This window comes from Brassica oleracea, chromosome C6 (assembly GCF_000695525.1).
Source record: "Brassica oleracea var. oleracea cultivar TO1000 chromosome C6, BOL, whole genome shotgun sequence".
NCBI lineage: Eukaryota > Viridiplantae > Streptophyta > Magnoliopsida > Brassicales > Brassicaceae > Brassica > Brassica oleracea.
In genome coordinates, this window is record NC_027753.1 from 23,149,476 (window position 1) to 23,162,860 (window position 13,385).

General features: G+C 35.5%; 2 protein-coding genes across 2 annotated transcripts; one reads left to right on the forward strand and one right to left on the reverse strand.

The window, feature by feature from the left end:
- The first annotated feature begins 738 nt into the window (after positions 1–738).
- On the forward strand, positions 739–6,722 carry LOC106297773 (ABC transporter B family member 5-like). Its single transcript, XM_013733946.1, has 11 exons — positions 739–957; positions 1,044–1,098; positions 1,341–1,516; positions 1,599–1,820; positions 1,914–2,152; positions 2,375–3,174; positions 3,274–4,088; positions 4,163–4,429; positions 5,562–5,825; positions 5,998–6,294; positions 6,372–6,722. The coding sequence occupies exons 1-11, from the start codon at positions 739–741 to the stop codon at positions 6,720–6,722; spliced, it is 3,705 nt and encodes a 1,234-aa protein (XP_013589400.1).
- A 2,347-nt stretch (positions 6,723–9,069) lies between these two features.
- Positions 9,070–10,675, reverse strand: LOC106299612 (AT-hook motif nuclear-localized protein 11-like). The gene is made up of 5 exons (XM_013735676.1): positions 10,270–10,675; positions 9,955–10,016; positions 9,739–9,870; positions 9,491–9,652; positions 9,070–9,411 (listed from the first exon to the last, which is right to left on the reverse strand). The coding sequence occupies exons 1-5, from the start codon at positions 10,673–10,675 to the stop codon at positions 9,184–9,186; spliced, it is 990 nt and encodes a 329-aa protein (XP_013591130.1). The 3' UTR covers positions 9,070–9,183.
- Positions 10,676–13,385: the final 2,710 nt, after the last annotated feature.

Below are 13,385 nucleotides of genomic sequence, written 5' to 3' on the forward strand. Positions count from 1 at the left end.
CTCAAGTCAACCTGACTTAAGTTCCCGCAAACCATCGAATAGACACAACTCATATATATTAAGCATGTTTATATTATTATATACAAGAAGGTATCTAAATTCTGTAACAATGATATCCATATTTAGGCCTATTTTCTGTCGACGATTTTGTTTAAGACCCATCAAATGCCATGTTAGGAATACAATAAGGAATAGTGGAATACACGACCAAGTTCAGCAAATGCAGAAATTAGTCGCTCCCCATGACACATGAATGATGATATTTTCATATTAAGCACTCGAATATTTGGGTTAAACATTTATGCAATGATTTTAGGAATTACATGACAGAACAATACTACATAAAAGTTATGATGAATTAAACTGTATTTTTCTTTCTTTTTTAAACTGAATTAAACTGTATTTGTTAGGGAAAAAATAACAAAAAGAACAAAACATTCCATGTTTTTGTCTCTTAATCTTTGTTTATGTCACCTGATAACAACATCTCCAAAATAATATATATCTTACACCTCATTAATCCCTTCTTAACTATTGTATTAATAATAAACTAGATAGTAAACGGAAATTTTAAATGATCGTTCAGATGTTTTAAGATCTTTCAGTGATCGCTTTTTCTAGGCGTTGTTTCATTTCTGATACGTGTGGGTCATTTCTCTACGAAAATCCAGGACAATGGTCAATGTATCTAGTTTTGAGACAAGTCATGTTCATTCAAGAAGTCCCACACAGTCGGAGATGAAGAAGGGGAAAATCGAAGAGAAGGCAAAGACCGTACCTTTCTACAAACTGTTTTCTTTCTCGGATGTTACCGATGTGTTGTTGATGATCGTTGGTTCGGTCGGAGCTATCGGAAACGGTCTTGGTTTTCCGTTGATGACATTGTTGTTTGGTGATCTTATTGATACGATTGGTCAAAACCTATTCACAAACGACATTGTCGAGTTAATCTCCAAGGTTAGATATAGATGCCCAAAGGAAACGATCTTTCAAGTTTTACTTGGTTATGTTTACTTTATTTTTTTTGGTTTTCTTCGTTTTAGATTTGTTTGAAATTTGTCTACCTTGGACTTGGGACATTTGTAGCCGCCTTTCTTCGTAAGTAATACTCTCTGATTCAATTAAATATTGTTTAATACAATGTAAACATTTTCAATGTAAGATTTGACATAAATACATTAACTTAACCTCAAGTGAGAATTAATAAAAAGATAGAAAATATCATGCTATTAATTAATTTATGTAGAACATAACAAAACAGAACTACTGTATACACACATTTTTTTTTGTTTCTTGTCAAGGAAGAAAGCAATTTCGTTTTATGTTTTCCCGTGTTCTAGAGGTGTCTTGTTGGGTGATTACGGGAGAAAGACAAGCTGCAAGGATAAGAAGTTTATATCTGAAGACAATTCTAAGACAAGACATTGTATTCTTCGATGTCGAAACAAACACAGGAGAAGTTGTTGGTCGTATGTCAGGTGATACTGTTCTTATACTAGATGCTATGGGTGAAAAGGTAAACAAACGAAAAATATCCAGAAAATAGATGTTATTGTATACATACATTGAAATATATGAAGTGTCAAATTTTTTCTCAGGTTGGGAAGTTTATACAGTTGCTTGCAACTTTCTTGGCTGGATATGCTTTAGCGTTTGTGAAAGGATGGTTACTTACACTTGTTATGTTAGCCTCAATTCCTCTCCTAGCTATGGCTGGTGCAGCTACATCGATTATTTCCACTAAAGCTTCTTCTCAACAACAAGCTGCTTATGCCAAAGCATCAACTATTGTCGAACAAACTTGCGGGTCTATTCGAACCGTAAAAATACTTCTTTCCCTCCTTTATTGTTGACTTATCATAAAATATATAGAAGTTTGAAACATAAACCATGTTATTGCATGATTCCAACAGGTTGCTTCATTCACGAGAGAGAAGCAGGCGATTAGTAGCTACAAAGAGTTGATAAACTTGGCCTATGAGTCGACTGTCAACCAAGGTTTCTCTACGGGTTTAGGGTTGGGAGTAATGTTCTTGGTGTTCTTTTGTAGCTATGCTTTGGCTATATGGTTTGGTGGAGAGATGATACTCAGAAAAGGGTATACAGGTGGTGCAGTGATTAATGTAATGGTCATTGTGGTCACAAGTTCGATGTGAGTAGAACATATCTTCCTTAGTCTCAAAACAGTTAAAACAATTACAATTGTAATTTTTTTAGGGACAACTTCCCACTTCTGAATTAAGTAAATCTCACATCAGAAGCGAGAAGAGATTTAAGTAATGTATATAAGCGAGATGAACCAATTCACTTATTGCCAATTGGTTTTGAGTTGGAAACCAATCTAACTGTTTTTTTTTTCTTTTTCTTTGGATAGGTCTCTAGGGCAAGCAGCACCATGTCTAACCTCATTTGCAGCAGGTCAAGCTGCAGCTTATAAAATGTTTGAAACGATAAAAAGAAAGCCGGTAATTGATTGTTTTGACCAAAACGGGAAGGTTTTAGAAGATATACAAGGAAAAATAGAGCTGAGAGATGTGTGTTTTAGTTACCCTGCAAGGCCTAGAGAAGAGGTCTTTAGAGGATTCTCTCTGATGATCTCAAGTGGCACAACCACTGCTTTGGTAGGAGAAAGCGGGAGCGGGAAATCTACTGTGATCAGTTTAATAGAAAGGTTCTATGATCCGAATTCCGGCCAAGTGCTTATTGATGGTGTTGACTTGAAGGAGTTTCAGCTGAAATGGATTAGAGGAAAGATTGGATTGGTTAGTCAGGAACCGGTTCTGTTTTCTTCAAGTATAATGGAGAATATTGGGTACGGGAAAGTCGGAGCGACTGTCCAAGAGATTGAAGCAGCTGCGAAGCTAGCAAACGCGGCTAAGTTTATCGATAAGTTGCCTCGGGGTTTAGAGACAATGGTAGGTGAACATGGAACTCAGCTCTCAGGAGGACAGAAACAGAGGATTGCAATCGCTAGGGCCATACTTAAAGATCCAAGGATTTTGCTGTTAGATGAAGCGACAAGTGCTCTTGATGCAGAATCCGAACGAGTGGTTCAAGAAGCTTTAGATAGGGTGATGGCTAACCGGACTACTGTGATTGTCGCACATCGGTTAAGCACGGTGAGAAATGCTGATGTGATTGCTGTTCTTCACCGTGGACAGATAGTTGAAGAAGGTACATGATACACATTGTTACTTAAGGATATATATATATTCTTTTGGAATATAAAATTGTTTAGCTTTTGTTTTACTTTTATTACATTTTACATTTAAGGTTCACATTTGGAGCTACTCAAGGATCATGAAGGGGTTTATTCACAACTTATACGGCTACAAGAGATAAACACGGAATCAAAACGATTAGAGATTTCAAATGGACAGCAAGACGGATCTATCAGGAATGGAGGAAACAGTGGCAGTAGGATGCATGGTGATGATGATGATGAATCTGTTTCCGCTCTTGTCTTACTTGCAGGACAAGAAAACACTGAAATGCCTAAAGATATGCCCAAAGATGTGTCAATTACTCGAATTGCTGCTCTTAACAAACCGGAGGCTCTGATTCTTACACTTGGAACCATAGTATGTGCACTTGACGGCGCTATATTCCCCATCTTTGGACTCTTCTTTGCTAAAGTTATCATGGCTTTCTTCCAACCGCCTCATGAGCTGAGGAGCGATTCGAGATACTGGTCGATAATATTTGTGCTTCTTGGTGTACTCTCTTTGGTAGTGTATCCAACACATATGTCCTTGTTTGCTGTAGCTGGAGGGAGACTGATTCGTAGGATACGATCAATGTGTTTTGAGAAAGTTGTTCACATGGAGGTTGGGTGGTTTGATGAGCTCGAGAACTCGAGTGGTGCCATTGGAGCAAGGCTCTCTGCTGATGCAGCCTTGATCAGGACACTTGTGGGCGACTCGTTGGCTCTAACTATCAAGAACGTTGCAACCGCCGTGGTGGGAATAATCATAGCTTTTGTGATTAGCTGGGAGTTAGCTGTTATTATCTTAGTACCGATTCCTTTAACTGGAATCAATCATTACGTTCAGATTAAGTTCATGAAAGGCTTCAGTGCAGACGCAAAGGTTGGTTCTTTTTCATTAAATAGGTTTAGGGTTTGTTACTTTTTCAACAAGAAACTGAAATAAATTGTTTGTAGACAAAGTACGAGGAGGCGAGTCAAGTGGCGAGTGATGCGGTTGGGAGTATAAGAACGGTTGCGTCTTTCTGTGCGGAGGAAAAAGTGATAGAGATGTATAAGAAACGATGTGAAGATTCGATCAAATCGGGGATGAAGCAAGGACTAGTCGCAGGATTAGGGTTTGGTCTCTCCTTCTTCGTTCTTTACTCTGTCTACGCTGCTTGTTTCTACGCAGGTGCTAGATTGGTAAAAGACGGAAGGACAACTTACAACGGTGTTTTTGAGGTTTTGTCTTCGTTCTTTTTCTCCGGAAATCTATAGTAGACATTAGTGTTCGGGTTCGGTCTGGATTTCGGGTTTTGCTTTCAGCCTCCTAGGCACCATTTGGATTTTATATATGTTTAGGTCAGGTTTTAAACACACTTTGGTTTCAAATATATTTTATAACTAGATGTTTCACCGCGTTCATCCGGGCATAAGTATTTTATAATTACTTATTAATACATACATTACTAATTAAAAAAAAAATATAGTGATAAATTAAACCAATATATATATATATATATAGTGATACATAATTATTTATGTTTTCATTTGAATTTTTTTACATATTATATTTTTTTGAAAATTTCTTTGTACAATAATTTATTATTAATAAATAAATCTTAGAAATCACTTAATATTCTCTTTTCAATTATATAAATTATGAATTTTACTTGATTAATATTTAGTTATGTGTTTTTTTTTAATTTTACCAATTTTAAAAGATATTTTTGGATAACACAATATATATAAAGGAACTATCTCTTTTTTTAATATGTTTTTAGATTTTGGATAATTTTTATTATTATTAATTTTAATCACTTATTTAATTAAATAAATTATTATTTTTTATTAATTTTTTGGCTAATTTATATATTTTATTCTTTAAAGGTATAAACGAAATTAACGTATGTAACTTTTACCGAAGCTCGAATGCGAAAAAATCACTTCACAAATAATAGTATAGATAGATATATAGATATATCCAAGACACATTTTAGAGCATAATCTATTTCTAGTTTGGTTAATTTTAATTATGTTCAGATAATTTTAGATGGCATAACAAAATAAACACAAAATTGAATATCTGAGATACTTATTTAGTTCTTGAATACAATTTGGATACTAACTCAAATTTTTATGTCAGTTTTTTTTGGGTTATTCGAATTTTAAATATTTTGGGTTCGGTTAATAAATAATAACACTTAGGGCAAATGTATGTTTTACACAACTCTACTTGATCAATTCGAGTATTTTTACAGTTTGGACATGTTTTTTTTGTTCGGATTCGGTTCGGATATTAGATTACTGTTTTTTATTGCCTAGACCTGCTAGAAGAGGCTAAATGTTTTTCTATTGGATGGGTTTGCGCCAGGTTTTCTTAACATTGACGGTGACAACAATTGGGATTTCTGGGGTGAGTTCTTCCGCTCCTGATTCAAGCAAAGCTAAGAGTGCTGCTGCTTCGATCTTCAGAATCATCGATAGGAAATCGAAGATAGACACGAGAGATGAATCAGGGATGGTGTTGGAGAACGTAAAGGGAGATATCGAGTTTTGTCACATAAGCTTTGCTTACCAAACTAGACCTGATATTCAGATTTTTCGTGACCTTTGTTTCTTCATTCGTGCCGGAAAGGTAACATTTTGTATACAAATTATAAAACTTATAAATCTTAAGTGATATATATGTAGAAAATGGACTAATCTACCTATAGTCAATTTGTTTGAAATATATCTGACTTAATAATAAACTGATGCTTCTTTCAAACTTTACATGTTTACTTTTCTAATTCTTGTGCTTATTTCAGACTGTTGCTTTGGTCGGAGAAAGTGGATCAGGTAAGTCTACGGTGATATCGCTGTTACAGAGGTTTTACGATCCGGATTCGGGTCATATCACTTTGGACGGAGTTGAGCTCAAGAAGCTGCAACTGAAATGGCTGAGACAACAAATGGGGCTTGTAGGGCAAGAACCTGTACTGTTCAACGACACAATACGAGCCAACATTGCTTATGGAAAGGGAGGAGAAGAAGCAACCGAGGCTGAGATCGTAGCTGCTTCTGAGCTCTCTAATGCTCATAAATTCATCTCTAGTATACAAAAGGTGACTGAAACAAGATCTTTTGATATTTATATTATTACTTGTGTTGCAAGTAAAAACTCTTTCATGTTTGGTTTTAGGGTTACGATACTGTGGTCGGTGAGAGAGGGATACAGTTGTCAGGAGGACAGAAGCAACGCGTGGCGATTGCACGTGCCATCGTGAAAGAACCGAAGATCTTATTACTGGACGAAGCGACGAGCGCGTTGGACGCAGAATCGGAGCGTGTGGTTCAGGACGCACTTGACCGGGTGATGGTGAACCGGACCACGATCGTGGTGGCTCACAGGCTTTCGACGATCAAGAATGCTGACATCATTGCCGTAGTGGAGAATGGTATGATCGTTGAGAAAGGGACGCACGAGACGTTGATGAATATCGAAGGTGGTGTTTATGCTTCCCTTGTTCAACCTCACATGAATGCTTTCTAATTGATACAATCATACAACACCGTATTTTTCATAATAAACAAAAGATAGAAATTAAAGACACGAATGTTTCGAACAAAATGTTTTTTTTCTCCGAACAAAATGTTTTGTATGAAGAATTTTTCATTGTTTGTTTGGCTGAAGAAAATAAAGAGTTTTGTAAGGATTTGAATCCACATTCGTGCTTTAGAATTACAATGAATCAAACGTATCTTTCATTCGATACTACAAAAGAGTCTCACGATAACTACTTAATAGAGATCACGAGAGTATAATGAGTAAAATACAACTCTTTAGTATTTTCCTTGATCTTTCTCTTTCTCGTTATTGTCTTTGTATTCAGATGATTAGAAAGCTTTAACCACCTCTTCTATTTATAGTACTTGGATTTTCTTATTCTCAATTGTGTGAACAAAATTTTCAACCGACGTTTGATCAGAAGAGTAAACTAGCTGACTTGTTTTATTTTGCTTTGACGCATGATTTCCTTATTAGGCTGGACATTGTGTAGAGAATGATGAGTTAGGCCAATATTCACACAATTTTTATATGGTCAAGTTTATCCTTGAGCTATTCTCAGTGATAGATCACAGAAACAATTTAAATTAAAATCACTAGATAAAATACCAAAATATAGTCATGAAACAGTACAACGAATTATAATTTTTTAGTCTCTTAAAATTTTGTCAAACATTTGAAGTATAGGGGGAGTAAAGCAATATAGCAACAGGGGCATATCTTAAATTTGTTATAAAATTAGACTAATTTTAAAATTTCTATGGTTGGCAACTGCCCCACCTGCATAATACATAGTCTCATGTCACACAATAGACTATAAATTTCAGATTAAAGGTGAATAATAAAAAAGAAGTAAACGGTAATAAATTAATAGGCAATTTTCTTAAATATGCATTTTAAAATTTTTGTCACAAAAATAGCTCTAAAAAAAATGATCAAAATAATACATTTTTATTTTAAAACTTTTTAAATTGTTTTTTAAATTTGAAACCATATCCCTTAACTGTAAACCCTAAGTCTACATTAGTTAACCTTAAGGTAAAAATACATTTTTACCTTTTAATAAATTTATTTTGGTCATTTTCTTCATGAAATATTATTTTTGTGACAAAACTTAAGAAATTCTATCATAAAAAAAATTTCTCTAAATTAATACAGTTGTAAATTCTGGACAAAAATACGCTAGACTCATGGTTGTTCACAGAAAATCATATATCAAACAATTTATCAAGGTTTATTAAGAACAATTCTAGAACTCAAATCACATCAACGAGATAATCTATATCTAATTCGTAAAATCCTAATTTTTTTTGCAGATTCAATCAATTCAGACAAGCATTAAAATCATGTTTGATATGTTCACTAAATCAGTAAACCAAATTTCTTTGCATGTAGGTATTAAGCTCATCAAAATTAATTTAGGCAATTAATAATGCTTTCACATCTACTAATTATCCTAAGATCTAGACTTCAAATTGTCAAATCCAAATCTAACATTGAGAACAATCAAGATGAAGAATAAAAGATAAACCCTAACACTTCATTCTAACAATTCATTCGATCCTTTGAAAAACCTAAGTCCAACTGGTAATTTATTCAAACATGATCAATAAAACACAAATCATATTCTGAGCACATTTATCCAGAACCGAATAACGGGAATCGAACCAAACCAAAAAAATTAGGGTTCTATCAATTATTTGATTGGGGTCATATATCAGTAAAACTAAAATACCAAAATCAATGAGAAACTGAACCGAAATCCGAATGTGTATATGAATTTCTATAATATAATTTATATTCTTATAAATTTTAACTATATTCAGTTTTAAAATAAATGAATAAGTTAAAAATATTATTTATAAGTCGAAATACCTAAAAAAAAATTATCACAACACTTTTTATTCAAAATCTTCAATATTATCCGAATTATCCAAATTTTTACCAAAAACTCAAAAGAAATGATATGTAATCAGAAAACCAAAATTTCTGATTTTTAATCCGAATTAACCGAAAAATTGGAACCAAATAGGATCTGTAATTACCTCAAATATTAACAGGTTTCCAATTTTGTTACCCCAACCGTAATAACCTAAACGGAACCAAAATTTTAAAATACCTGGATAGATGCTAAACTTTTAGAACCGAAGAATCAAAGAATCGAAAAAAAAACGAACTAATGCCCATGGCTAGTTATTGGTATCATGCGCTCACTATGTGCCTGGATTTATATTTTTTTGCAGCGAAATAATAAACGTAAGTAGTTTTTGATATATATATATTTTAACCCAAAAAAAAAGCAAAAAAAAAAAACTCAGTTAACTAAAAGCTCAAGAACCCAGCATGAAATCTGAAAATCACTAAAGACATTTTGTTCTCAGAGAAGTTAGCTTAAGTCTTCCTTCTTCTTAATCTCCTAGATTCAATGCTTATACACACAAATGGATCATCCACGCATTAGATCGATGTCCATATGGGCATGATGCATGTCCATTGATCTTGAACCTGTTGACCACATCCCTACAGGCGTCTGAACAAGGTTATGGCTTTGCTGAGGAACATCAGGCGACGTTGCTGCTGTGTTATCGTCCAAAGCGTCAGTTTTTTGGACATCTTCATCTCGTTTTTTAATCTTCCCTTTAGGAATAGCCCAAATGAAGCTCCCAACAATAACCTATTAAGGAGACAACACCCAAGTTCAGAAAAAAAAATGAACTCTAAAGAAGTTTGATGATGTTTACAAGCAGGTTCACCTGAACTGAGCTTGCTGCTATTAGAGGCCCTCCAACTCCACCACCGATGACACGATAATCGGGGCTAGCGAGTGAGACCGCTAGATTCACAGTGCTGTTTGGGTAGTCATTGTCAGTTGCGTTCGGATAAGAAGTTGAGAGAGACAAGAGCTCAAAACGACCCTATGGACCATAGAGTAAACACAACAACATGAGTAGCGTTCTTCTCTTGTAAATCATAATAAACTGTAAGGACAACAATATCAAACCTCGTATTTAATAGCTCCCTGTGATGGCGATGGCTGAAGAATCGTTGCAGTAGAGACTGCCCCAGTAACGGATAAAACACAAATGGCTCTTGGACTTTGCTGTGAAAAGGACATAACCTTTGAAGCAATGTCCTGACAATCAAGACAAGAGTGTGGATTATAGACTAATCTCAAGAACCCTTAAAAGAGGACACTAGCTAGAGAAGAAGACTATACTTCACCAACGGAAACTACGATTACGTGCGGCGTGAAGCTCGTCCCCCACGGCATCAATCCACCTTAGAAGTCACAACATCAGGACACAAAGTTTAGTAAAAACATAGCTTAAGATAAAATCCCTTAGAATAAAAGATTATTCAAAATTATAAAACTCTACATTAAAAAATTCTAAACTTTATTTAGTAATAACTTCCCAACAGTTTTCGAAACCAATCTCCTCATAAACTATATAGTATATATAAGTCAATATAACCTCATTCCACCATTCACAGAAGCCTTTCACATTAAATTTCAAGAAGAGGGGTTTATTACCAATGGAACTAAGCCTTTGCTTCTTGCCGGAACCAGGAGGTCTTCCACGGCCACGTTTGTTAGAGTTCGGGGACATGGAGGAGGACGAGACTGAAGGAGACAATGCCAAGGAAACAGAACCGTCTTGTCCATATTTCCTTGGTCTTCCTCTCTTCCGCTTAACAAACGTCTCACCAGACGGAGGAAGTGCAACCGGCGTTAAAGAATCAACCTGAGAAGTCTCAACTGGTAAAGGAGGATACACGAATCCAGTTGTGCCGAAAGGAGAGCTGGGATTGGAGAATTGTTGAAACCCTTGCGATCCATAAAACGACGGTTGAGTTTGTGGAGGAGCAGAACCAGGCATGCCTCTCTGGATGTAATAATAACCCGACCCGGATAAAGCCATTGCTTCTCTTTGATCCATTGCTTCTGCCAAAAGGATGCAAAACTCGCTGGGTGACCTTATAAAGGTTTCGAGTTTTATGGGCTAATTGGCTACAAAAGGGGGAAGGGCGAAGATTTTATTCTTATCAAAAGATAACAACAAAAAGCAGAATCTAAAGAGGCTTTTAAAGATATTATGACTTGGAGGTTAAGTTAACCATGCAACTGAAAAATCTCTCAAGGCTTATCAACAACACACACGAGCTTCTACTTAACCTAATAGGTTTAATAGAAAAGAGAAACAGCTCAACTGAAATCTACTTTTTATTCTCTCAACAGAAACAAGATATAAGATATGAAGTTTTCTTCTCCATCAACAATGGTGAAGAAAGGGTTTACTTTCTCTCTCTCTCTCTCTCTAGTTCTTCTTTTGCTTTACTGAGTGATAGAGGAAACAAAAGAAAACAAAAATACCACTGTATCAATCAGGTCCTTCTCTAAAGAGTTAAAAGCATTTACTGTGGATACACATAATTTTGATATCTGACTTTGACCATAAGCTCTCTGTCTAGACTTCATCCTAGCATCTAGTAATTTATAGGAGTGTGGCAGTGGCTCATTCCAACGCTATTGATTGAGGCGCGTGTGTCAACCGTCATGATAGTTGGGAGAGTGAGAGAATGTGATGTAATCTACTCAAAGACTTTGTTACTCTCTGGATACACTGTTATTGATGATAAACACTGGCAAAGCTTTCAAATTTATCAAAACTCTGTTTCTTTTCTCTCTCAAAGGATCTAATGTTTAGATTCTAGCCATATATACACTTGAGAATGTAGCTTTACATTCAGTAAAGAGAAAGAACTAAAACTACTTTTGTGTATAAATTAAGCAATTATTGTTCCTATTTCTACTCTAATCTGCAAATGTTTCTCTATAAACAAGCCATTGATAAAAATTTAGACCTAATAATCTATCAAACTATACCGAATCTGAACAATCAACATAGGTTCTTCAACCGAATTTCCAGATAAGAACAAAATTGATTCCAAAATCTTGAGCTATAAACATTAAGATAGAAGAGCCAATGCATTAGCTTTCTAACATTAATATAACAGGGAATTAATGATGTAATGTGATTTTTGAGCAATTAGAAAACTAGTGTGCTTTATTACTTGCCAAGTGCTCCATTGTTTGAGCAGCTTGTAGTAGTTGGAGTTTAATTTTTTTATTCAGTGTTTTCATCCCAACTGCAAAATCCACATTTCTTTTTCCTCTACCGTCAACCTTGATGACACAAAATCAAATAGACCCTAGATCAAGAAACAAATATCTTCATATAGATATATGACTTGTTTGCATGTTGCAGTGACCTGCGACCAGAAATCAAAATGTTGTTCGATTTTTTTTATCGCAGATTCTGTGACTTACGACCAGCTTCTGCAACGTGCAACATGCAATTAAATGTTGTTTATTTCGGTGTTATCAGTTGCAAGTTCACTAATTATTTTCAGCGACTTAATATTGTGACTTCTGGGTGCAATATCAAACGAACAACAACATTGTTTGATCCAAAAATGGTGTTTATGCTGATAGTGTTTGTTGAATCAATACAATAAAAGAATCTAAAGATAAAAGATTAGATTCTTGAGATTTAGGAGAAATCTTAAAGAATCAAATGAGAATCGAACATCTTAAGAGAATTTATAGATCAAAGATTGTTTTATATGTATGATTACAAGTGTAAATAAGTCTAAGAATCTATAAACTCTTTGTAAGAAGTGTTAGGTCTAAAATGGAGAAAAAAAGATCCTTTGATAAAGAGAGTTATATCTCTATTTATACAAAGAAGAAGCTAGGGCTTCATAGCAAAATGAGTCTAGTTTATTGTCTAATGGGTCTTGAAGTAGGATGTAAATCAACCCCCAACAAACATGTAATTTGCAACATACAATTAATTCAAAAAAAAAAGAAAAGAATAACAACCTGCTACATACACAGACCGCAGGTGACATACAAATGAAGAGGCCATGGTGTACCAATTCTAGCCAGGTTCATTCCCTCAAACCGACACCGTTTCTTATAAACCTTTATGGACCGAATATGCATGGTCAAGCCCGGCTTGTGAAACCAAGGCCCAATAGAAGACGAATACGGCGTCGTGTTGAAACGGAACGTAAACAATCCTTATAGGCCATAACTATAAGACCATCTTTAACCAGGGTGCTTAAGCCCAATGCTTAGGTAATTAATGATTTAAAAAAAAAGAAAAATGAGATTAATTAAAAAACACGGCGCTTAAAGAGGGAGTAGAAGCAACGGTGCTAAATGAACACGTGTGGGGCATTGGTTAAATCTATCTCTCTCTCTCGCACAAAACGCATCGGCTTCTCTCTCTCCTTCTCTTCTACGAAACCGCGTCTCTCCACCTCTGCTCGTCGAATCCGCCGGTGTTTCCCGTTTTCTCACCGATCGGCTGGAGTCGTCGGCATCTGTCTCTATGGAAAGCTCGTATTTTTCGGTGGTCTCGCCGATCGTGTCGTATCTATTTCGCCGACGACGCGTCTCTCTAGCTTTCCTTCACCACACCGCCTCTCTTTCTTCATCTCTCCTCGGCGACGAATCGCAGCGTCTCCATCGGTGGCTCAATCTCTCTCTCCACGGCTGAACTCGACCAACGTCAAGGTGAAGCAGAGTAATTATATGTTTATGTCTTAATCTTTCAATTGATGCATGTGTAAGATTGTGGT